Genomic DNA, 22,735 nt, shown 5'->3' with positions numbered 1-22,735 from the left:
AAGAATGCTGGTAAAGGCATTGATGACATAAGGAAAAGCCTCATCTTCTCAACATTTGAAAAAGAATTTACTTTCCATAGATGCACTGAGAAAAAGAATGAAGAATTTGGATGCCACCTGTGACTTAACAAGCTAGTCTTGTTTACACTAAGAAAGAAATTAAAATGCTGTCAGTTACCTATTATTTTAACTGCCTTCAGAGTTAGCAGTAGTGAGTATATGGAGAGTTTCTTTAACCTCGAAGCTGAGCTGAGTTGTCCTCATCCCTGACTGCTTACTCTCCAGCACCTCAGATACCATTCACCACTGCTGCTCATTACAGCCAAGCCGCAAAATGGACTACCACAGTATTGCAGGTTTTTAGGTCACCACAATTTTAATGGCATTAGATAGAAGTGAATATATCACTTTTTCCATTGCTGCCTTGCCTATACGTTAATTTGTCAAATATTCTCCAAGCCAGATAGAAGCAGAGCTTGCCTGATACTTTATTCTAGCGGTCCAACACACACTACGATGCTATGATGCCATTTTCAGCGCCTACCAAAATGCTTCCTCAATTACTGAGAAAAAGTGGAGCCCGTTGTAAAGAGAAGAGGTTGGACTTCACCACCGTAACGACGTTCTGCTAGAGATGGGAAATAAGGGTGGAATTAAATCCAACTCTTTCAGATCCTGAACAAAATCTGTGATGCTGGACTAGTGCAGGGAGCAGGAACAAAGTAGGTGCAAGGGACATCCCCAGACCAGTATGCTTGGCAGTAACGGTCCTGATGAGGTGCAGGAGCTTCTTGTAATTTTTAAGCCTGGGAGGTGCCACGGTGTTATTAACAGTTAATTTCTGTGAGTTGTTGAGCTGATGCAAGGGCCCCTGTGTCATGAGGCTGGGGGAATCTCTCCTTGGTGGTCCCAGGGGAGTGTGGCTGTCACCCCTGCACCCGTCTTCATCTTCTTGAGAGAATAGGCAGCTTTATAACTATAAATGTTAACAGGGCACGTGTGGAATTAGGTGTGGCAAAAAGTCCAGTAGCAGCTTCATGGTCTCCAGCATCCAGCACAGAGTTCAGTAGGACTAAAAGCCGGTTGGCAAGTTACCCCTTGGCTGGGAAATGCGTCAGGGGCTGGCAAGCGTTGAGAAGTAATTTTCTGGCCATGGTGCCAGTGCTGAAGAATTGCCCGGCCACGGTCTCTGCTTGGTAAGGGACCCTTTTTGGGGTTTCTTCCTTACAGAGAAGACATTTTCCCATGACCTCACCAAAGCTTCCAGGGTTTGTCTGAGCATTCGTGGTCAGCTCAATGAAAGTCTAAAGGGTCTGGGCAGCTGGTGAGTGGTTTTGTCTGGCTGATTCAGTTTAAGCACTTGCTTTCATTACTTGTACAAGGCTAGGGACACATTTTCCTCCCCAAAATTGGATCTTTTGGTAAGTCAGAGTAGGGAAGCTGTTTGTGTGAGGCCAGGAGAAGACGAGGGCAGGATGAGCATTTTACAGAGGAGGGTGGCGAGGATGTAGTGTGTGGCCGATAATCCTGTAGAGAAGTTGGGCACGGTTTCGATGGAGGAGTGTAGCTGGGTGTGGGTCACATGTATGGGGTGGGCCTTTTTATTAACCATGTTTTAAAATCTTAATACTCGAGGGAGGCTTTGGGGAGTTCCTTGGGTGATGTGACCTGGTGAAACTCTTTGTGTGTTTTCTTAATAGAGGACTATCCTTGATTGTACGCTCCCGCTACCCAGACCCTGTTAATGGTCAGTGGTGCCTGTAAGTGACCTGTTTCCCCACTGAATTCGCTGGGGTGTGGATCAGACCTGTGGGGAGGAACAACGATATGGCCAGCAGTATGTTGTTTTTATTTCCGCGAACAGGTTACTGTTTGCTTCTTGCAGTGAAGCGAACAGCTGATGCCTTCCTTCTGGCAGGGCTGAAGTATTCATGGCCTAGCCCATGATGTGGTTGGGAGTAGACCATATTGCCCAGGTATAGTAGGCTTCATAAAGTAACAGGGCTATGGTCCTCTCCACCTTGGTGGTAGCTAGCAGAGCGAGCTAGCCCGCCTCGAGGAGCATTAAAGCATAAAAATATCCTGTATCTTCTTATCTCTCAAAGGCAACAAGGAAGAATGTGGTCACAGGAGCTACACTCTCTCGGGGAAACCCTGCTGCCAAATTCGAAAGCTTCACATGGCTGTAGCAGTGTAGCTCCTTGTCATAAAATGGAGGGGTTTATTTGCTTTTATTAAGTAACAGAAGCTTAATTAAGTTTCTCCTGAATGTAATAAAGGGATACAACTAAATGTAGGTCAGTCCCAAGTAATTGTTTCACTGCTTTAGCAGCTGTTTAACTGATGCTCAAGTGTTAAATAAGAATGCTGAAAATTTTAATTTTTTTTTTTTTTTTCTTTTTTAGAGGGGCTAAGTGGTCTGTTTCTCAAGGGACTGTGAGGTTAGCCTTAGCCCTTTGAACCTAATTAATCAATGGCGAGGTTCTCCAAGTGCTGGCTGTGGAATGCTCTTTAATTGCTCACTTGTGCAGTCATTTGTTTTGTTTAACCTGCAACGGATTAAACTCTGTTATAAAGGTCCTTGCTTCTGTCGTAGAACAACTCCAGCCATGCAACAGCAGGCTCTCCACTCAATTCCCGACCCGCCCCCCCCAGGGATACGTCAGGGAGAAAGGGAAGGACGACTCTCCCTACTCCCACTCGCCGCGATGGCTGGACCCACAGGTCCCCCCCATTGCCGTCAGTGAGCTTCCCAGGGCTGCACTCTTGGCAAAGGGAGTATCATTAGTTAATATAACCCAAGAATTCTCCAGATATCTCCCTCGCTTTCTTTCATTAAATGTGAAACTTTAGAGACAGAAACTTTAATGATTTTCTGTGCGTGTGCATGTGTGTAATACTGTATGCTCCGTTGGGACCCCTCCGGCATCCCACGTCTCCGAACAGCTGTCAGGCAGCTCAGATTCTTTTCCAAACTGCCAATCTCCAAAAATATTTCCTCCTCTTCTCGAGTATGGAATTTCGCCCCTGAGTCAGAGGGTCTGCGCAAAGCGATGTCAGGATTCGATGACAAAGTTAAGGCTGCCAAAACATTAGGGCCAGAAATAAGATCTTTTATACCGGTTGGGGGAGAAGAGGGGGGAGGGAGGGAGCAGGACTGTGAATTTCCAGGCTACAGCGGGACTCTGCTTTTGCTTCCGGCCTCAGTGAATTGTTTTGAGACAGTGTGTTTCTTGTAATGCTTGCCATTAACATTCATAAGAAAGCTAGATCATTTTAAGATGTTTCAAAAAGGGATGTTAAAATTTATCTTCCTTTTTATTAGATCCACTGCACCAAGGCACCCAGTGGCTTTAGAAATGTAAGTAATGAAAGGCAGAGAACAAATGTGAATTGTAGAATGATTTATGGAGACATCTGATGAATTTATCCTGCATCTTTACCCTTTCATCCATCTCCCTGGACTTCAGCTAGTATGTCTGAGCAGCATCAGTCACATATTTTAAAGTTGGGTTACCAGAGACATGCTCCATGCTCTGGAATGTGGATTTCCCAGTTTCTGCCCCACCTAAGGCTCCCAAGCAATCCCAGGCAGGCGGATTTTTTTTCCACAGAGCTATCTGGGTTGGATTACCAAAGTGGTTAGGCACTCCGTGACACAGCCTGCTGCCTGAAAAATGCTTAATAGCCAGCAGCTTCACTGCTGTCCATGTGAACCAAGGAGTCCCATGCCATGCTCAAACAGCTGGGACTCCTTGTAGCTTCTCCAAGAAGAACCATGCTCTTTGGAAAAATTTAGCTCCGGTGGGAGGCAGAGCCTTTCTGTAAAATTTGGCCTTTGAGTTTAGCTTCCTCAAAGGAAGCTTTCTTGTGTACAGTGAGTTTAATTCTATGAGTACAGCATTAGGTAGGCTCTGTAGTATGAAATAGCCAATCCTCCATTAACAAAGTATTTTCTGCATCTTCACAAAGAAGACTCGAGGTTTTGCAGAAGCCCTGTTGCTCTGTTCCTACCAGGTTTTGTCCCACAGATGTTCAAAGGCTGTTTCCTATCTGGCTTTTTTTCTCAGGATAGTCTTTTTAGACAAATCCGTATGTATTTTAACCGTGTCTTTTAAAGGCAGATAAAGTATGTGTCATGGTTTAACCCCAGCCAGCAACTAGGACCGTGCAGTCACTCACTCACTCCTCCCAGTTGCGATGGGGGAGAGAATCAGAAGAGTAAAAGTGAGGAAAAACTCTTGGGTTGAGATAAAGAGAGTTTAATAAGTAAAGGAAAAGCCATGCAGACAGGCAAAACAAAACAGGGAATTCATTCATTGGCAGGCATGTGTTCAGCCATCTCCAGGAAAGCAGGACTCCATTGTGCGTAATGGTTATTTGGGAAGACATAACTCTGAACATCCTCCCCTTCCTTCTTCCCCCAGCTTTATATACTGAGCATGGTGTCATATGGTATGGAATATCCCTTTGGTGAGCTGGGGCCAGCTGTCCTGGCTATGTCTCCTCCCAATTTTTTGTGCGCTCGCAGCATGCTCGTGAGCAGCAGAAAAGGCCTTGACTGCTTAGCAGCAACCAACACAAGCTCTCATCCCGAATCCCCCCCCAAACATAGCCCCACTCTGCTGGCAAGAACTCCATCCCAGCTGCACCCATGACAGTATGTAGTGAGGAAGTAGTGTTCCTTTCAGGATGGTGACCAGATAGGGCAGGGCAGGAGAGCTTGTGGGCTTCTATAGCTGAAAACTCAGATAGAAAGACAGACAGGTGCATATGCCAAAAACTGCCCCAGGAAGGATAAGTGAGGAGGGAAGGGGGTGGTGGGCGGGCAGGGGTACGTGATCCCTGACTTCCCCCAGCTTCGTGCTGAGCACAGCGTGAGAAAGCCTCCCTGAAGCTGCTGGACAGATGTTCTCAAAAATGCATCCCCCCCGTCCCCTCCCATGTTGCTGCAGGCAGCCACAGAAAGTCCAGTGCTATGTTTAGACATTTTGAGGAACTTCGCAATGGCGGTTTCAAGTAATATATCTAAGATTAGGCCTTTTTTCATCTGTTTTTTTTTTTTTTATTTTATTTTTTTTTATTACCATTTGCTTCCGTATGTGCTTTGGCTGGGCAATGCTGGGCTGGGATGCATATGAAGGTTTTGTGGCGCTGTGCTTTCTCTTGAGCTTAGAATCAAAGTGCAGACTGCCTTTATTCAAGCTTTAGGCTGAAGATCAAAGAGCCAGAGTTGGCTACATTGGAATAAAATTTTTTAAAAAGTCCCTTTTGAATATCAAAAACGTATTTAGTTCATTTCAGGATTATTTTTTTGAGAAAGTTTGGTTCATTTCTGATTATTATTTGTACTGCTTTAATGCCTGAGGCGCAGACGAGGGCCAAGACTCCTTTGCACAAGGTGCTGGACAAAATTGGGTGCGATTAACAGATGCTATATTAATAGCATACAACCCTGGCAAGCTGTTTGTTTTGCTCACTAATATTATCTTTTTGTCTGAATATGATGCTAAAGGCATAACCTGCCACATGTTGACTTTACGTCTCACTTGTTTGCGAAGATACCCCCCCAGACAAGCGTCTGAGGGGGATTGCTTCCTTAACTAAAATCTATGGACCTTTACTTAAAAATCACCTCGGTATCATGCCATTGACAAGACTGATGAAGAGAGAGGTTGCTCTGGGTTTTAGAAGCAGTGCTGCATGGATGCCTTTGGTTCACTCCTCAGTTCATCAGGGAGTTGCCCAGCTTTGACCTCCCATGCCGTTTGGACATACTCACTTTTGTTTCATTCAGTCATTCAATTATTATGTCAAATTTGAGATGGAGTGCAGTACAAATTATTTTGGCCCCAAACCTTTCTTTAACCCTATTTGCAGAGGTGAAAGGCTAATACGTTAAACCTACCAGCCCATGAATACAGATTACTTTAGCCCGCTTAGAGGCAATATTCTCTAATCTCAGTTTCTCCTTTTGCAGGAATCAGTCAGTGGCTGGGATGGGGGCGTTGGGTGGTGACAGTAAATGGCAGTATTGCGGTTATTACGGGCTGCATAATTTTTTGTACTTCGAGAAAATGTGACAATTAGTGAAGAGGGATGCAGTGGAGGTAATACCGATTTTTCCTTTAGCAACAGGACAGAATATGTTTTTTTATTGTTTGGGGTTTTTTTGGGGGGGTTGGTTGTTTTGTTTTGTTTTAAATAGATCTAAAAGGTTTCTAAATGTTTGCATTCAGATTTGCTTTTTCATCAGCCAGTGGTGAGCAGCAGGTTCGTACCTCGTGGTGCTACAGGGCTGCAGCGCCTTGGTGTCTGGCACAGCAGCGGCTCCCTGTGCTGTGGAGTTGGTGGATGGGTGGGTAATGGCAGACCAAGGGTCTGAACATGCTTCAGAACTGTTGTAGAGAAAATAATCCTTTGTCACTTGCTCTGGCTGTCCCAGCTCTGAGTAGCTGCACTAAAGAAGAAGGGAAAAAAACGGGCTTTAACTCGCATTGACTTGGTTAAAATGGCAGTGAAGACAAAGTAATGTGGAGCGCCAGCTGAAATTCAGCCCAGACCTCCTTTAGCCTTTAATTTGACCTCCTAACCCAAATTAAAAGCCAGATTGTTTTCTGTTCACAGTTATTTTAACTAGTGTTAACTCTGGTTAAACTGACGAGCCTTTTATTGGTTGGTTTGTTTTAGGTGTTTACTCTCCTCTCCAGATATCCTGTCAGTGTTTTTTAAAGTGGATTTTTATTAGGGTGCCACAGAAGTTTATGGAGTTGGAAGAACTAGAGTACCTGTAAAAGGGCAGATGTAGTTCTATAAAAGATGAGCTTTACAGCCTTAAGGCTTGCCTGGTTTGGTTTTCACCCCTACGGACCGGTATCCAATAAAAGACGTTAGCCTACATCGCAAACCTGCCTTGCTTGTGTCCTCAGCTCCTTGCAGGTGGAGCAACACCATGGCTGCTTTAGATGTGCTCGGAGCAGGTCTGTTTTCCATGCTGACCCAAACCTTGTGTCCAAATATACCCAATGGCTTGGACAGATCCTTGTTTTGTCATTCTTGCAGTAACAATGAGTGGTTTTTCCACTAGGCTTGCATTCGGGTTCCCTGTTGCCGCAGGGTTGCGGTACCCAGGCGTATTAGCACAAGGCACTTGGCAGGTTTTCCTGCTGGGGTACACGTTTATTGCCTTTGGAGACTTCATCTCCCCTCCTCACTGTGTTAATCACAAAGAGATGGGACAGAAATAAATCCAAGGAAACTATGAAATGTAGGAGACATTACTTGACAAAGCACAGGGGGGAAAAAGCTTTCATTCCTTGGGGGGACCCTCCTTTGGAGGGTGACAATGAGCCAGGACATCGTCACTGTCAGGGTCCTGCCCTAGCCCTCAGCTTCCTGATCTGGAGAGTCCCTGGCAGCACCACGTGCAGGGGTGCCCCAAATTGCCATTAAGTCTGTTAAATCTTGTGAATTTGCTGTTAAATACTTCTTGTTAAATTTTAAGGGCCTTATCAACGAGTTGAAACAGTGTAATTACTTTTCCTTTTTTTCTTCTTTCCTACGTAAAAGTGGTATTTAAATTATTTCCAGGACCTGGTTTCCATCTTGCTTCCAGGCTCTCCGTAATATATCAAGGTAGTCCCCTTAGTGACCTTTACAGCTCGGATTTGGTTTGGCTCTGTGGGATTTTTCTGCTGTTTGGCTGGCTGGGATTTTGGTGTGGTTTTGGTTGTTCGTTTTTCTTCAATTTTGCTTTGCTCAATATAAAATAATAATCAGGGGAATGAAATGGGTTGAGGCTGTAGAAAAAGGACTCTTTTTTTTTTTTTTTTTTTTTTTCCCCCATCAAACATCGTAAGATTTTACAATAACCGTAACAGTTTAAATGTATCTCGTTGGCATATCTCCACAAAGGCGCTTGGTGAGGCTGCAGTTAGAGTGCTCTGCCTCTCCGTGTATTAGTTTGATCACATAAGAAGCAGCCTATCTGACAGCTCTAGCACCTGGATAGATAATTAAAACCCGTCAATAAAACAACAAAATGCAGTGTGTAGTGGGACTCGTCTGTGCTAGCATTAAGCACCGCAGATAATTATATTGCAGCAGAGGTTGGAAAGCCAGCTTCTCCGTGCTCTGAAAGATCAATAAAAAGGCCCATTCATAATGAAGAAAATGTTAGAGAAACTGGATTTTCATCTCCCTGTCATTAGATCCTTTGCTTTTAAGGTTTTGCAGAGGCAGAAAAAGATTCTGTTGAGGAATTCTTTGTTTCTGGAAGCTAAACAGGCGGAGGATTTAGCTTTGCTTTTGTGCAGCACATTATTGAAAGCAAATGTGGTGAACCAAAGGCTTTTCTTAGGGCTTGCGGTTCTGTTCTTGCCTCTCCACCCTCTGCTGCCTCCCTTCTCTGCTTGCGTGTTTTTTTTTTTTTTCACCCCTTCTTTTTCCCCCTTATTAGCAAGCCATCACGTTGACTCCACTTATGAGTGAAATTTGTCTTTGCTTCCTGTTTACTTTCTCCAGGGCATTAATTTTATTTTATTTTATTTTTCTCTTGGCCTTTCCTAAAGGGTTGATTTGGAAATATCACATATTGACAGGGGAAAACCCACTCCTGGCTGACTTATTTGCTGTGACAGCCTCTTTCTTAAAGCAGTCATCCAGAGAGGAGAGTTTTGTGTTCCAGAGAAGGAAAAGGATGTCTTGCAGCATTGCCATGAAGGATAATGAATTAAGTCTGTCTCTTACTGTAAAACCATTAGAAAAGTGTAATAGACCTTGAGAACGAGGCTTAGATATTGATGTCTCGGTTATATTAGTATGCCTAGGCACAGGATGGCCGCCTTGTCTTTGCAGAAAAAAAATGAATTCTATGTAAAGTAGGTGTTTTAGTTGAAAGGGGAGGGAAAGAGTGTCTTTGTTTTTCGGCAGCCGGTGCTCATAAACTCAGCTGAGCCAGTTTGGGTGGCACACGTGGGCTTTAAGAATCCCTTGTTATAAGTTGCTGGAGGTGGAGGGTAGAACCAGCTACCAGCAGGGTTTGTTAGCAGCAGTAAGGGATGGATATGGCAACTCAGTGCTTTCCGTACAAATCCAAGTTCATGGTAACGTAGCCTGAAATTTTCCAATCTTCAAGGTATTTAAGAGCCTAGCCCTAGACTCTGAGGGTCTGATGGCGGATTCAGAGGGAGCAGGTAGCTTCACCGTTTGTAGCGGATGGCAATATGCCGTGTTCCCGGGAGCTCCCAGCCATGGTGTCGCAGAAGGCATTGCTCCACCTCAGAAGGACTTGACTCTAGAGGATAAGGGCCAGGAGGAAGAGAGCGTGTTGGGGATGAAATGGATGTTTGAGCCTCTAGGCTTGTTGTGGACCTGTGCACGAATTTCTGGCTGCTCCTCTGGCATCCCTAGCGGGACAGGTGCCTGCCACCGCCATTTTGGCACCCATTTTTCTTGTCTGGGGCAAATGGTCCCCACCTGGATGATGACCTAGAAGACTTACTGGTATTGTGCCTCTGATGATTAATGCTGAAAGGCTTTTCTTTGGGATTGATCTTTTATTTTGTGCTGCCTTTGCAATTTTGTTCTGGCAAACATATCGCCCCAGACATGTCTAGCCTGACGCTGTTGACATGTCTGTGCTATTAAAGTTTCTGGAAAGGCCTAAAATAAACATCACCTGCCAAACTACTATTTTTTCCTTTCTTTCTCTTTTGGTAAATATATCAACAATGTCAGGATTAGAAAAAATCAAAGATGTCAGAACAGGAATAAGCAGCTGTTTATGTCTTGAAGTGTTTCTGCCTCACTATCACAAGACAACCTTGTCACTTAAAAATCGTAAAAATGTTTCGAGAGAGAAGGAATGGAAGTTTGCTAAAGGGAAATGAAGTTTTGGTCTTGGGTTTTTTTAGTCTGAACAGGGAGTTGCAAGCAGAGTTGAGCCCTGCAGCTGGTTCTGAACTCAAAAGCTTCCTTCAGTCCCACTGCTATAAATGCAAAACAAATGCCACATGAATTATTATTACTGTTTCACATTAAAACTCTTGAAAGTCATTTTCCACTGGAACTGGGAGAAGTTCTGCAAAAATAATCCATGTTTTCTGTTACAGTGCATGTGTGACACTGGATTGACACCTCTCTTCTAGTATAAATATTTTTCCACATCTGAAAGACAAAACAAGTACCTTAATAAGGGGGAATAAATGCAGCTGGAAAGAAGGCATAAAGAAACGCTTTTTTTTCTTTTTCCTTGTGACTGGGACAATTTTTCCCAGGAGGTGATTTTTCCGCTCCAAAACATATATGTGAATAACATGAACTTCTGTTTATGAGATGCTGGGTGCTTAAAGGCTGCTGAGTACCTCAGACTGATTTTTCCGGATGGTTTGGGGTATTCTCTTCTCATGAACATGCAGGAATGTATGTTGCCATCTTTCTCTCAAGTGAAAATGCAGATCTCGGGTTATGCGTTAGTTTCTGATCTCTTGGTTGGTCTAGGTGGGTATGTGCGCCTTGGCAAAACAGATGTGGGGTACAAGCCTTTTCATTGAGCAGACTTGGCACCAACGCGAGCGTTTACAGAGGAACCTGGGCACTGGCAAGTCACATTTTCCATATCTTGCAAAATGGAAAATGCAGCAGGCTTTTTTCCTTGCTAGCCTGAACGCTGTGACAGCATGGCGAGGTATTTCTGGTGAGCTGTGTGGACACTCTTGGTCCAGGCAAAGTGTCCACGAATCTCAGCAGCAATTACGGAGGTGGCCTGAGATGTACAGGATCTCTGAGAAGCAGGCTGTATTGTATCTTCACGTGCCCACCTTGCACTTCAGGGAGTAATGGGGAAAGAGGAACGATTGCCGGGAGCATTAAGGACTTTGAAATAAAACAAACCAACCCCAAACAACAGGATGGCTATAAATTCCTTGTCAATTTCCTGATAAATGGCAATAAAGGGAAGTAAAACCACTTGAGTGGCTCGTTTAATTCCTCTGTGTCTCCAGAACGTTTGCATTAAAATGTGGCACAACTAATAAAATGGCCTGCTTTTTTAATAGGCCTAAAATTGTCTATCTGGTCCCCCAAATTCACAGATTCCTCCCACACTTCTCTTGTTTACTTGTTGTCAGAGCATATGGAGAATGAAAAAATACCCCAGAAGGCCAGGGGTTGCTTAGGAAAGTTGCAGCATGAGGGCGACACAACGGAAAGAGAAGTATTTTTATTTGGAGGATCTGATGAATAATCAGTGCTAGAAATCAGAGGCACTTGTCGAAGGGCGGTAATTAGAGATATAGAAGGGTGTAGGAAAGATTACTGTAGTTTTCTGGAGTACAGTTATGCTAGAGCCAGCGATGCAAACGGTTCCCGCCCTGTTGGAGGGGAATCTAGCAAGATGCAGAGCTGCCGTTTCTAGCTTAAAGCTAAGGGATCTGGGTAGCGTTTCTGCGATTGTCCTGTAGAAGAGACGGATTTACACCTGAGCTGATGCAGTGCTGGTTCTCACTGTGAATTGTAACTCCAGTAGTTAGTAAAGGTCTTCCTTCGAGAAAAGAGGGGAAAAAAGCAAAGAAAACAAAAAAATAAGAAAAAAAAAAACCAAACCCCACAACCCTAAAACAAACAAACAAAAAAAACCCCGAACAAGCAAGGGATTCTTGTTGCATTGACTGGAAAGGTCAATGCCCATCTCTGAGCCTCACAACTCTCAGGAGTTTGGAGCAAGTATTAGTAAGACATACGTGCCAAGAAACCCCAAGATTCAATGTATAATCCAGTGATTTTAAAAAGAGGAGCTCGTGGGTTGGTTTGCTGGGAATGGAGTAATACATGATTACATGGGTTTTTTCCCCTCCCTTTTCAAGGCTACAGATGCATCTTCTTTTACACATCTCCTTTTCTGTGTCACTTCTTGTGTATCACTTAGTGTCACCTGGGCCTTTAATTTGTCCAGAAAGAAATAGGACAAAACTGAAGGGACCAAGAAGTTGTTGTGAAAGTTGGAAAAAAAGTATGAGCAAAAGAACAGAAACCGGAGCTTTAATTATGAGTGTTTTTTACTTCTCTCTCCCCTTAAAATTTTCGCAGCCTGTTGTCCGACTTCAATAGTTGGTTGAACAGATACTAGGTTTTTCCTAAGGTTTTTAGTCCAAATTGACATCATCCCTTAAGCGTGCTGGAACGGGAACATGCATGTTTCACCCTGGTGTGATAAAAGGAAAATCTAAATGCCAAATGCCGGACACAGTTTTGCTGCCCATGTGAAATGAGTATGAAAAGGAGAGAAGGTTGAGTTTTTCTGGTTTTGGTGAGGTTTTTTGGTATGAGCACTTTTTTTGCAAATTGTGTGAGGTACTGACACTGCATAGTGTTTGAGCTTTTATTTGGGAGTTTTTCATTTGGTTTTCTGCTGTTTCCTCCCCAGGGTGGTGCAGACAACTTGATCTCATCTTCTTTTGAAGTTTCTGTGCTTGGTAGGCTCAGTTCTTTGCCATCCCTCGTGGGCAAGTGGGTTCAGGAGTTGCTCATGTTGGGGGGAAAAGCCCACACCAGCACCCTGCGTTTCCCACTCAACCCCTTGTATCACGGTGCTTTTACTCTCTTTGGTGATATCCCAGAAGGCAGCATGCATGTGGGGAGGTTAAAGCTGGTGTTCACAGCCTTTGGCTTCCAAACCAAGTTTTGAAATACCGGTTATGAACCTGGAGCTTTCTAGTTTGCATGTTTTCACTTCTAGTTTTTGTGTCCAAGTTCTTGCATAAAAAAAGAACTGGCCACAAGGAAGTGCTTGGCCATTCAAAGCAAATGTTTCCTTACAGACAGACAGAAAGAAAACATGTGCAGAATGTGTCTGTTCCTCCTCCCACTTCCAGTTCCTCCTAATTTTGGATGGTGACTCGTGATTCTGAAATGTCTCTTTGATCCATTGCTCTTATTCTGCGTAACGTGGCCAGGGCTGTCCCTACAGCCAGAGACACTATTGATTAGGCCAGTGCAATTGCTTTTTGAAAGGCACATTGAGCCTAGTAAAGGATTTTTGTTGAAAGTGAAGTTTTGGATGATATTCAAAAGCCTCTCCTGGAAGACTGCCCACTCGCACGGTCCGAGCTACCTGTGATATCCTAGCCAAGCCACCTGTCTGTAAGTAGCAAGGGTGAGGACAACAAAGTTATCCTTTTTGTTAATAAAATTGTTTTTCTGTGTATATGATAAAACTAGTCACTTGCTGTGATAACTGTCGTCTTTCAACTAGAAAACAGAAGAACGTCCCAGCCCTCTGGATGATCTGTTATCCAGCAAAACAGCCTGATGAGCAAGCGTATCAGCTCTTATTAATCTTTCCATAAAATTAAAGAAATTATGGAGCTTAAGGCAGTCACTAATGAATCAATTTTAATTTATGGGCTCAAATAAAATCCTCATTAAGGCTGACAAACTATAGCCTCAGGTAAACATGAAGCATTTTCACTGCAGTGCTAAATAAGTTCTGCACTGGATGGTCACGGCTTCTGCTAGAAGAGCAGGAGGGTCAGGGGTCCCATGTCACATCAGAGGAGGCAGCATCTTGGAGAAAATAAATGCAGTAGTATTGCCCTTAGGAGGTCTCTTTTTGGCATGCAAAAGCATAAAAATCAAAAACTAATTTTTCTTTCTCTTTTTTTCTTTTTTTCTTTAAACAAACAAGCAAAGGATTTTTCTCCATAGAACCGCTGTTTGCTAAGTGTTGGGTTTTTTTAACCCCAAAATACACAAAAGTTGTACCACGAAAGCACAAGCAAATGTGGGTTTCAACCATAGGCAAATCAGCCACCCGTGGATGGGAGTCATGTGTGCCACAGGGAAAGCATCTCGCAGGGCCCAACTTGCGCGTGCGTGCTCTTAACCTGAAAAATACTTGCTGTAGTGGGCAGAGTCACTTCCTTCTCTGGGCAATTGTACGACAAGATCTTCAGTGAAAACAAAATTTACTTTTGGAAAAAAATACATTATCTCAGGAGATGCATCTGTGCTGGACAGAATGAATGAATGAATGAAATTGAGCCATTTATAAGTAATGCAATTGTGTTGGCTGTGTATGAAAAACTGCTGGTTTGGTTTTTAGCTTATTTGGTGATTATTTTTTTTTCCACTCAAGTGTTGCTGTTTCTAGTCTTTGCTTTGCGTTAAACAGCATTATTCAACATGACTGCTTTTGTGGGATCACTTTATAAATATTTTGTAAAACGTATTTACTATGTCTTCTATAAAATATACAATGATTATTTTTGCCACGAATGTTGTTGGTTTTGTCTTTGCATTTTGTTTGGTGTGGATCCTGGTGCTTAAGGTTAGTTGAGGTCACTGATGGAGTTTGTGTTTCAAGAATTAGAGCACCACGTACCTGTAGTCATTGTTTTTTAATTTTATATTTTTTTAAATCTTCCTCTCAGTTTCGTTGTAAAGAAATCCCTTCTGGTGCTGTAAGAACTGCTTGCAGGGGAAGGAGTTATGCCACCGTGCCTCTTCTCTTTTGGCAATAAGCTGATGAAGACATCGGTGCTTGCCATCAGCTTTTGCGCACACTCTGGCAAGATTCCTCAGCTGATGCTGAAGTCTGTTGCATCTTCACTCCTGTTGATGCTGGAGTTGACCTCTTGACCTGTACTTCTGTCTGGGCTGTTTTCTGATTCTCTTTTTTCTTGCTTTTCAGATGCAGTAATCGGACCCAATGTGCAGTTGTCGCTGGCCCTGATGTGTTTCCAGACCCTTGCCCCGGGACGTACAAGTACCTGGAAGTGCAGTACGAATGTGTCCCTTACAGTATGTATCTTGATATATTTGTGTTTATTTCTTTAATAGAGATCTGATTTATTGTGGAGACTGGGCCAGCCTTGAGCTTGGCTCTTGTTGCCCAAGGGCAAGTGTACGCTCAGTGACAAACCACGTGCATCATATAAGACTAAGCTGATAATTTATGGAAAATTGTCCTCTGTGCAAGGTTTGTGCTTCGGTTAAAAATATCCTAATAGTCCCCCATGTTTTCCTTGTTGTACGGTGTAACAGGGACATACCACCTTTTGTAAAGCACTTGGGAAGCCCCGTTAGCGAAAGCAGACCAGAAGAATGAAGCACTGTCACTAGCTTATAGCTTCATTTTCCAGGGTTTTATGCTTGTAATCGTATAGCAGTGCGCTTTGACCGACCTACGTCCATGTAATTGGTGACATTTGATAAGTGCCTTAAATACAGTATTGTATTGCCGAGGAGGTAGAAAGCTAATGTTTTGGGAAATTTGATGTTTGATGGTAGAAAATACTAATTCATAAGCTTCCAGTGTTATGAAGGCAAATTACAGGCGAGCCATTTAGCCTGAATTTTTGAGGGTAGAAAGACAGTCATCTGGGATTACAGCAATATGTGTGGAATAGGAAATGTCAGAGCTACAAAAAGTTAAGTGTACCTCAGAATTTTCTTTCTGTAGAAACCAAATCTGTTAGACACAGTTACAGTCCTGCTGTCAAAAATGGCATACCTCAAAAAAGAAATAACAACAGGAATACCAGGAATACACTTTTTATTAGCAGTTGTAAAGGGCTGAGCGGTGAATAACAGCACTATTTCTAGGTTTTCACTTTGAGTAGGCCAAAGCTCATAGCACACCTCTCAAAATAATAAAGCAAGTGTGGGAATGGACATTTTCGAGCCACAGAGTTATATTGAGAGAGCATCAGGAGACTTCAGTTTGCTGAAACCCAGGATTTGGCTCAAGGACTAAGAGCATCTTCTTTGTTGCCTTGAGCACGGGCTGCAGGAGAGCAAAGGTGGCTGAGAAATGACAGGCACACTGTCCAGAGGGGAAGCGAGAACTCACAACCCCTCGGGTGGTCCCTGTCCCTCATGCAGCAGGTGGCCTCCTGCCTGCCGCCGTGGTGTGGAAAGGCTGTGCGGGGTCTTGCTTGTTGTGAAACTGCAAGGTGAGGGATGCAGCTAAGGCCACCTCTCTGAGCAAAGGGGACCCTCTCCGCTGAGAGACTCTGTCTCTACTGGCAGAGGGCTTGGCATGTCCACATTTGATTTTTCTAACCAAAAATGTGAAGCTTCTAAATGTAGTGATGGAATATGCTTTATGGGGTGAGCTATTAAACCCATGGAAAGAGTGACATCAGGGGCTTAGGGTCTGCCCTTGCAAGCTCGTACCAAATTACCAGTTTGGAGTTTTTCTACTCTAAGTGAGGTCTTTCATTTTATGAATGACACGGTGCATGGGGAGGGTGAGGGGAGATTGGTTTCTACTTATCTTAGCAGGTTGTGTTTCCTTGTGATTTATGATTTGCATGAGGTACGCCGTTCCCTCCTGAGACTGGGCTGGTAAAGCAATCGTCATTACCAGGTATCCCTCCATAGCCTTTGTTGCACATAAAACAAAGAGGAATAGTGGTGCCTTGTGAGAAAGGTAATATGTGAATATTATGCCCTGAGGTGTTAATCGGCCCTGCGTAGAAGATGTAAAATAACTCTTGTGAGAGCTTGCTCAGTACCAAATGTACAGTAGGGATTGAGTATGTTTTAATGATCTCAACGCAGGGAGGAAAACAACGACAACAAGCCACACTGCCTTTGTAATTAAGTTAGTAGCTTTGATGGCTGTTTCCTCTGTTTATGAATGAAATATAGTGCTTCTGTAAGTAGAGTTATGGGGGAGGAAGCAAGGGGCAAGAATGTTGTAAAATAGAATCACACCTCCTGGGCTTTTTGTTCTGCATGGACTAGGAAATTTTGGGTCAAATCTTCATGCTTTGTTATTTAGTGTAGCACTAAGTTGGTTGTGTTCAGGCAAACTGTGTCCCTTCATCTGCAGACATGGAAAGGGAAACCTAGGGCTCCTTTTTATTCTTCTCCTACCTCAGTCTCTGCCTGGCTTTGTTACCATCTCCATTTCTTCCCTCTGAAAATGATCAGCGCAACTTTGCAGACATTCCTTGCCTGGGCCCCAGGAGTGCCCCACAAGCGAAAGCCATCCAGACGATGAGGAAGGTGTCAGCTCTGGATGCGGAGGTCAACAAGGGTATAGTTGGACCAAAGCTAGGCCTGGTGCATGAAATCTGTTTGCCCTCGATGCCCTCGGTGATGTCTCTGCTGTTTGTTGTGAGTCAGCTGGTCCCCTTGGTTTCTTGTCACTGGGCCCACGTGCTTCAGCCCCTCTAGCCAAATTTAGACTGTTGTCCAAATCTCTTCAGGTGCAGCTTTCTTAGCGTTGCTATGCGCACCCAGCCGCCTTGCCTGATGCTTTGCTGGAGAAGGGGAGTGGGCTCTTTGGGCTCCCGAACACTGGTCACTGCTGGGGAAAACCCTTCCTTGGCCGCTGACATTGACTCAGTGGCTTCACGCACCAAGTCCTTGGTGAACGGTGGTGTGTCTGCCTTACGGCCATCTCCTAAAGAAGCACAGCAGTTGCATAACAAAGGAATTAATATTTCAGCAGGCACTTACACTTGTGTGCAGTTCCAGCTTGCCTCATCTGCTTGGATGGGCTACTCCTTACAGTTTCAAATTATTCCTTGTGGACGGGGAGACAGTTTACCCAAGCACTGGCTGAGCAGCAGAGAGGGAGCGTGTGTGCATCTCGAGAGCAGCGTTTAGGAGTCTTCTTTAACAGATGTTGTTAGGGCTGACCTTAGGCGCTTATGCTCAATATAGTGCTAGTGCGTATGCTCCCTCCGAGAAAAATTACGGAAGATTTAAAACTCCATTGGGTAGCCTGCTCCTCTTGCGACTTTTTTTATTTTATTTTTTTTTTTTAACTCTTCCAACACTAACTTGTATAATTTTAAAGAGGAAAGCATCCCCCTTTCCTTTCAGGAGGTAGAAAAACAAACCTCTTCTGACTTCAGTAGCTCATATATTTTAAAGTGTCCTTTATATTACCCTCCACACTACATTCCTGTGTGTTCACTAGAGACGCCCCTGACAGGGAGAGTTTCAGGAGGCTGCAGTTACCCTTGGCATGTGGGGAAGACAGCAGTTGATTATACAGATAGCCCAGTCCTCTCCTTGTTTTCCTGATCCTGTAGTCAGTTTATGTGATGGCAGATGCTGTCTACAAAAACGGTCATTCCAAGGACCTCTGGATTTTTTTATTGCCTTCTGACAATGAAAAGCAAGTGAAAAGCAGGTGAAAAGATACTAGGCCTAATTTGAAAGGCTTCAGTGGCATCAGTTGTCCTATTTTTCTGGTGTCAGAGAAAGTCACCAAGTGAATTTTGTCTTTCTCAAAGCAGGCCTTGGCATTTGCTGTTTATTTCTCTGAAACCTGCTTAAAATACTGCCCCTTTTCTTCCAAAATACTGAACTTGCTACTCCAGTTTTCTTAAACTGAATTTTCTTTAATCGTTACCGACTAAGAGAGCTTATACATGGATTTCTCTTAAATATGTACTACTGCAGACCTGCAGTTTGCCATGGCCAGAGCTGTGGACACGTGGCACGTTGCAGAGAGATGTCTGAAACTGCATTTTAGGCTGTGTTACACTGTGTGTAAATCTGAGAAACCTCACTTTGCGAGGGTCCCTTTGTTCCAGTACTCATTTGCTATTTCCTAGTGCATCCCTTCCCTCTCCCCGTCTCCCTTTATGGAGCTCTGTTAAATGGGTAATGGGAACAGCAGTGGTGGAGGTGGTTTTGTGAAGCTAGGTCAGCGTTCTCATTGCAGAAACACTTCAGTATCTTCTTCTGGTGCTTGTACAGTCCTGTTGTCATGGTGCCAGTACAGTGTAATTTTTTCTTACTTCACCTTTGGAAAACGGGACTTCCATTTTACTCATCAGCCAGCACAGAAAGCAGATGAGTGATTTATCCAATGCTGTACACAAGACTGGTGACAAGCAAGAGAGTCCAATTTTGCAAGACCAGTGGTGGTGGGAGAGCTGCTGAGCTAGTTGTCATGGTAAGCAGCCAGATTTTCTGTTGATAATCTGATAGATCAGAACCAAGGTGTTGGTTTTCCCTATGCAAATACAGCCTTTGTATGCATGTAACACTTTACAGCTCAAATCATTCCTGCTTTAGTAGTCCTGCATGTGTTTCTGAGATGGATGAAGAGAAAGAACAACCCAGTTGAGGCTGGTGAGCCTTCGCTGTCCTGAGCACGCATGTTCCGTGGGCCACAGCAGCAGCGCTGCCCTTTGCGTGGGACACCCCGAGTCAGAACAGAGGGAGATTTTCCAACATGTGAGCAACTCTCTCCCGCTGGCTTTGAAATTTACGGATTGTCTGTGTTTATATTTTATTTCCGTTTCCAAAAAAGGGTGAGATGAAAGCACAGAGGTATTTTGGAGTGTGTTTTCTGTTCATTTCCCCCTAGAGACAACCGATCAGGCTCCCAAGGATCCAGCGTGGTGTTGGAAAGAGAATTTAGCTAGCTGAATCAAATTTACTTTCAGTTTTTCCTGAGCTCTCAGTTCCCTTACGTTCTAGGTTTTGGAGTTCACAGAATAACCTGTACACTGTTGTCCTTCAGAAATAGTCTGTTTTTTTAATAGAGACTTGGAAAATTTAAGGTATAGGGCAAGAAAAAGTGGAAAAAAGGTGGGGGCTCAATGAGGACAAGGCAATTGCTGCATTGATGGAAAGGGTGGCAGCAGCAGGAAGGAGTGAGACGGGTGCCTCGGGCATGGCATAGACCACTGTGATAATAACTTGCCTCACACCCAGGCGACAAATCTTCCATCAGCTTTTAATATTGGGGAGATCTATTCAAAGGGCTGTTTTCCTGCAAGGGAAAAAGGCTTGTGGTTTCCAAGGAAGGATGAATTGTCCTTCCTTTCCATTCTTCTGGGTAAATGGGCTTATAAATGTCACGAAGGCACCGAATATCTTTGATGCTCACAGAGATTTTCCTGCTTCTATAATGCTAACAAGGGGAAGGAAAACAACGCTTGAGCAGCATTCATCTTTTCCTTTCTCAAGACTTTTTAAATTTGGAACGTGAAATCACATTTCCCAATTGCTGTATTGATGGAAGGAAAGGTCATTTCTTTGCTAGAAATATTCCTTTTATTGCTGACAGAAGAGTTGATGGGCTCACATATCAATAAAAGTGGAGGGATGGCAAGTGTGATGTGGGAACAGAATTCAATAAAGTTTTATTGTATCACAAGTGGACTGAAGTGCATTTAAAAACATTAAACGAAGGCTCCCAATATCTGGTCGGCTGGACCTCAGGGCCAGTGAATAGACAGATAATTGAATAATGACATTTTTAAGAGAATACAAGCACTAGAAAGCAAACTGATATTTTCATTGCTCCAAGATTGCTAGTGGAAAGGGAAAGAGGAGAAAGAAACTAGGAGAAAACTGAAATCTGAAAACTATTTAATGAGACCACTTTTCCCAAGAAAGGCATTCTTAATTATTCCCGGAATGCTGTTAAGACCATTTTGTGGCCTCCTGTGGCTTTCTCTATGTGCGTTTTCTTGCCACCTTCCCTATCAGTTGAGGAGCAGTGTTTGTCCACCAAGAGCAGTGCTGTGTTTTGTTAAACAAATGGACTTGCAGCTTCTCCATTATTCTTTTGCTCTGTGTTTGGGTTTTGGTTTTGTTTTTTTCTTTTCCCGGGAGAGCTTGGTCCCTTGGGGCCCACTGGTGAAAACGGCAAGTGTTCCCAAGGGGTTAAACCTGGCTTTTGGTGCTTTGGTCAGTAACGAGTGAATTTCCCCCTGAAGCCAGGTGTTGTTTGTTTTATTTAGTTAAATGAATGATTTGTGTGCATGGGCTAGGAACAATACTTAAAAAAACCCAACCAAACAAAGAAAGAAAAAAAACCCCACCAGACCTAACTACCTGTTATGATTGTTTCTGAGCAAAGAATCTTTCCTTTGTATCCTGCTGACAAATTGCCTTTCTTCCAAGGCATACAATTTCCTGGGCATTGTGGTCAAAAAAAACCCCTTTTTTTGTATTTGCTGAAATTCCCAGCTTTGCTGTTGGTTCTTTATCCACGGAGGCCAGCAGGATTAGGGAAGTGATTGTACCTCTGTACTCAGCACCGTTGAGGATGCCCGTCGAATACTGTCTTCAGTTTTGGGCCCCTCACTACAGGAGGACCAACATTGAGGTGCTGGAGGAGAAGGGCAGCAAAGCTGGTGAGGGGTCTAGAGCACAAGTCTTATGAGGAGCAGCTGAGGGAGCTGGGGTTGTTTACCCTGGAGAAAAGGAGGCTGAGGGGAGACCTTATCGCTCTCTACAACTACCTGAAAGGAGGCTGTAGGAGGTTGGGGTCCGTCTCTTCTCCCAAGTAACAAGTGATAGGACAAGAGGAAATGGCCTCAAGTTGTACCAGGGGAGGTTTAGATTGGATATTAAGAAAAATTTCTTCACTGAAAGGGTTATCAATCATTGGAACAGGCTGCCCAGGGAAGTGTTTGAGTTACTATCCCTAGAGGTATTTAAAAGGCATGTAGATGTGGTGCTTAGAGACCTACAGGAAAGATGGGGAGGGACTCTTTTTCAGGGTGTGTAATAATAGGACGAGGGTAACAGCCTCAAACTGAAAGAGGGTAGATTTAGATTAGATATTAGGAAGAAATGCTTTACTGTGAGGGTGGTGAGGCACTGGAACAGGTTGCCCAGGGAGGCTGTGGATGCCGCATCCCTGGAAGCGTTCAAGACCAGGCTGGATGGCGCTTTGAGCAGCCTGGTCTAGTGGGAGGTGTCCCTGCCCATGGCAGGGGGGTTGGAACTAGATGATCTTTAAGGACCTTTCTAACCCAAACCGTTCCATGAGCTGGGGGAAATAACGGTGTTTGAAAACTTTAAAGTAGCCTGAGATGAGGGGAAAAAGGACGTTTTTGTGAGACACAGTGAAATATATGACAATGTCATTCATTTTTTAATCTGAGATTAGTTTGTTTTAAATTAAAGGAACAAGGTGATTTCACGTGGGTGTGCCTGCAATGCATGCTGGTGTAAAGGTCTACTGTCAGCAGGAGTACTATGGATTTTTTTTCTGAGAAGTTAGATAAATGTTAGGCAATCTCCATAGTGTGAAGGCCGCCACTGCCTGCTCCATCTATTCTGAAAATCTTATCTCCACGCACAACAGGCTGTGCTTGCACGTCTCTCTGAGTCGCACGTGCTATTTTTATCAGAAAACTCACCACAATGGTTCTGCTTAATTGTATATTAGATCTGAAATGCTGCAGGGGGGAAAAGAGTTGGAGTCTCTTACAGCCTGGGCACCTATGAACTTGTCAGCTGATCATGAGGTATTTTATTGCACATTTGCTGTCAAAATTGGTAAGGACATAGTTTGATGGACATGTATTAATACCACTTAGCAAAATAACTTGGTAGCTTACCAGCTGAACAGGTTGTTATGGAAGAGTCATTGCAGTGAGTAAGTGTAACTTCAGTCATATGAATGTTTGAGAGTCGCTTTTCTGCCCAACGTATTTAAAAATTGCACTCCTAATTAATTATGAAAGCCTTAAAATGAGGTCTTACATTTAAATTGGATATCTACAAGCTTTGTAGTTGTTCAAGATCTTGCACTCGAGCACAGTGAACATCAAAGTGTTGCAGGAGGTGGTAGGGGAGAGTTTAATTTGCTCACAAGTAAACAGAAGGATGCCCTACACCCCCATATACTCCTTTTTCTTGGTCCCATTATAAGAGTTTCACTACCTCCAGACTTTTCATTTTTCACTCCAAAGAAAAATACTTTTTTGCGACATTACAAAATGGCTTTTTTTAACTGAAG

General features: G+C 43.7%; 1 protein-coding gene across 9 annotated transcripts in view; it reads left to right on the top strand.

Moving 5' to 3' along the window:
• Positions 1-22,735, top strand: part of ADGRL3 (adhesion G protein-coupled receptor L3) — a 524,212-nt gene that overhangs the window by 288,591 nt on the left and 212,886 nt on the right. For all 9 annotated transcript variants that reach the window (XM_054202410.1, XM_054202406.1, XM_054202409.1 and 6 more), the window contains one exon: positions 14,690-14,799. In XM_054202410.1, the coding sequence (XP_054058385.1) occupies positions 14,690-14,799 (110 nt within the window). The remainder of the gene's footprint in view (positions 1-14,689; positions 14,800-22,735) is intronic.

The sequence above is a fragment of the Rissa tridactyla genome, chromosome 5, assembly GCF_028500815.1.
Source record: "Rissa tridactyla isolate bRisTri1 chromosome 5, bRisTri1.patW.cur.20221130, whole genome shotgun sequence".
NCBI lineage: Eukaryota > Metazoa > Chordata > Aves > Charadriiformes > Laridae > Rissa > Rissa tridactyla.
This window is presented reverse-complemented; position numbering and strand designations above follow the sequence as displayed.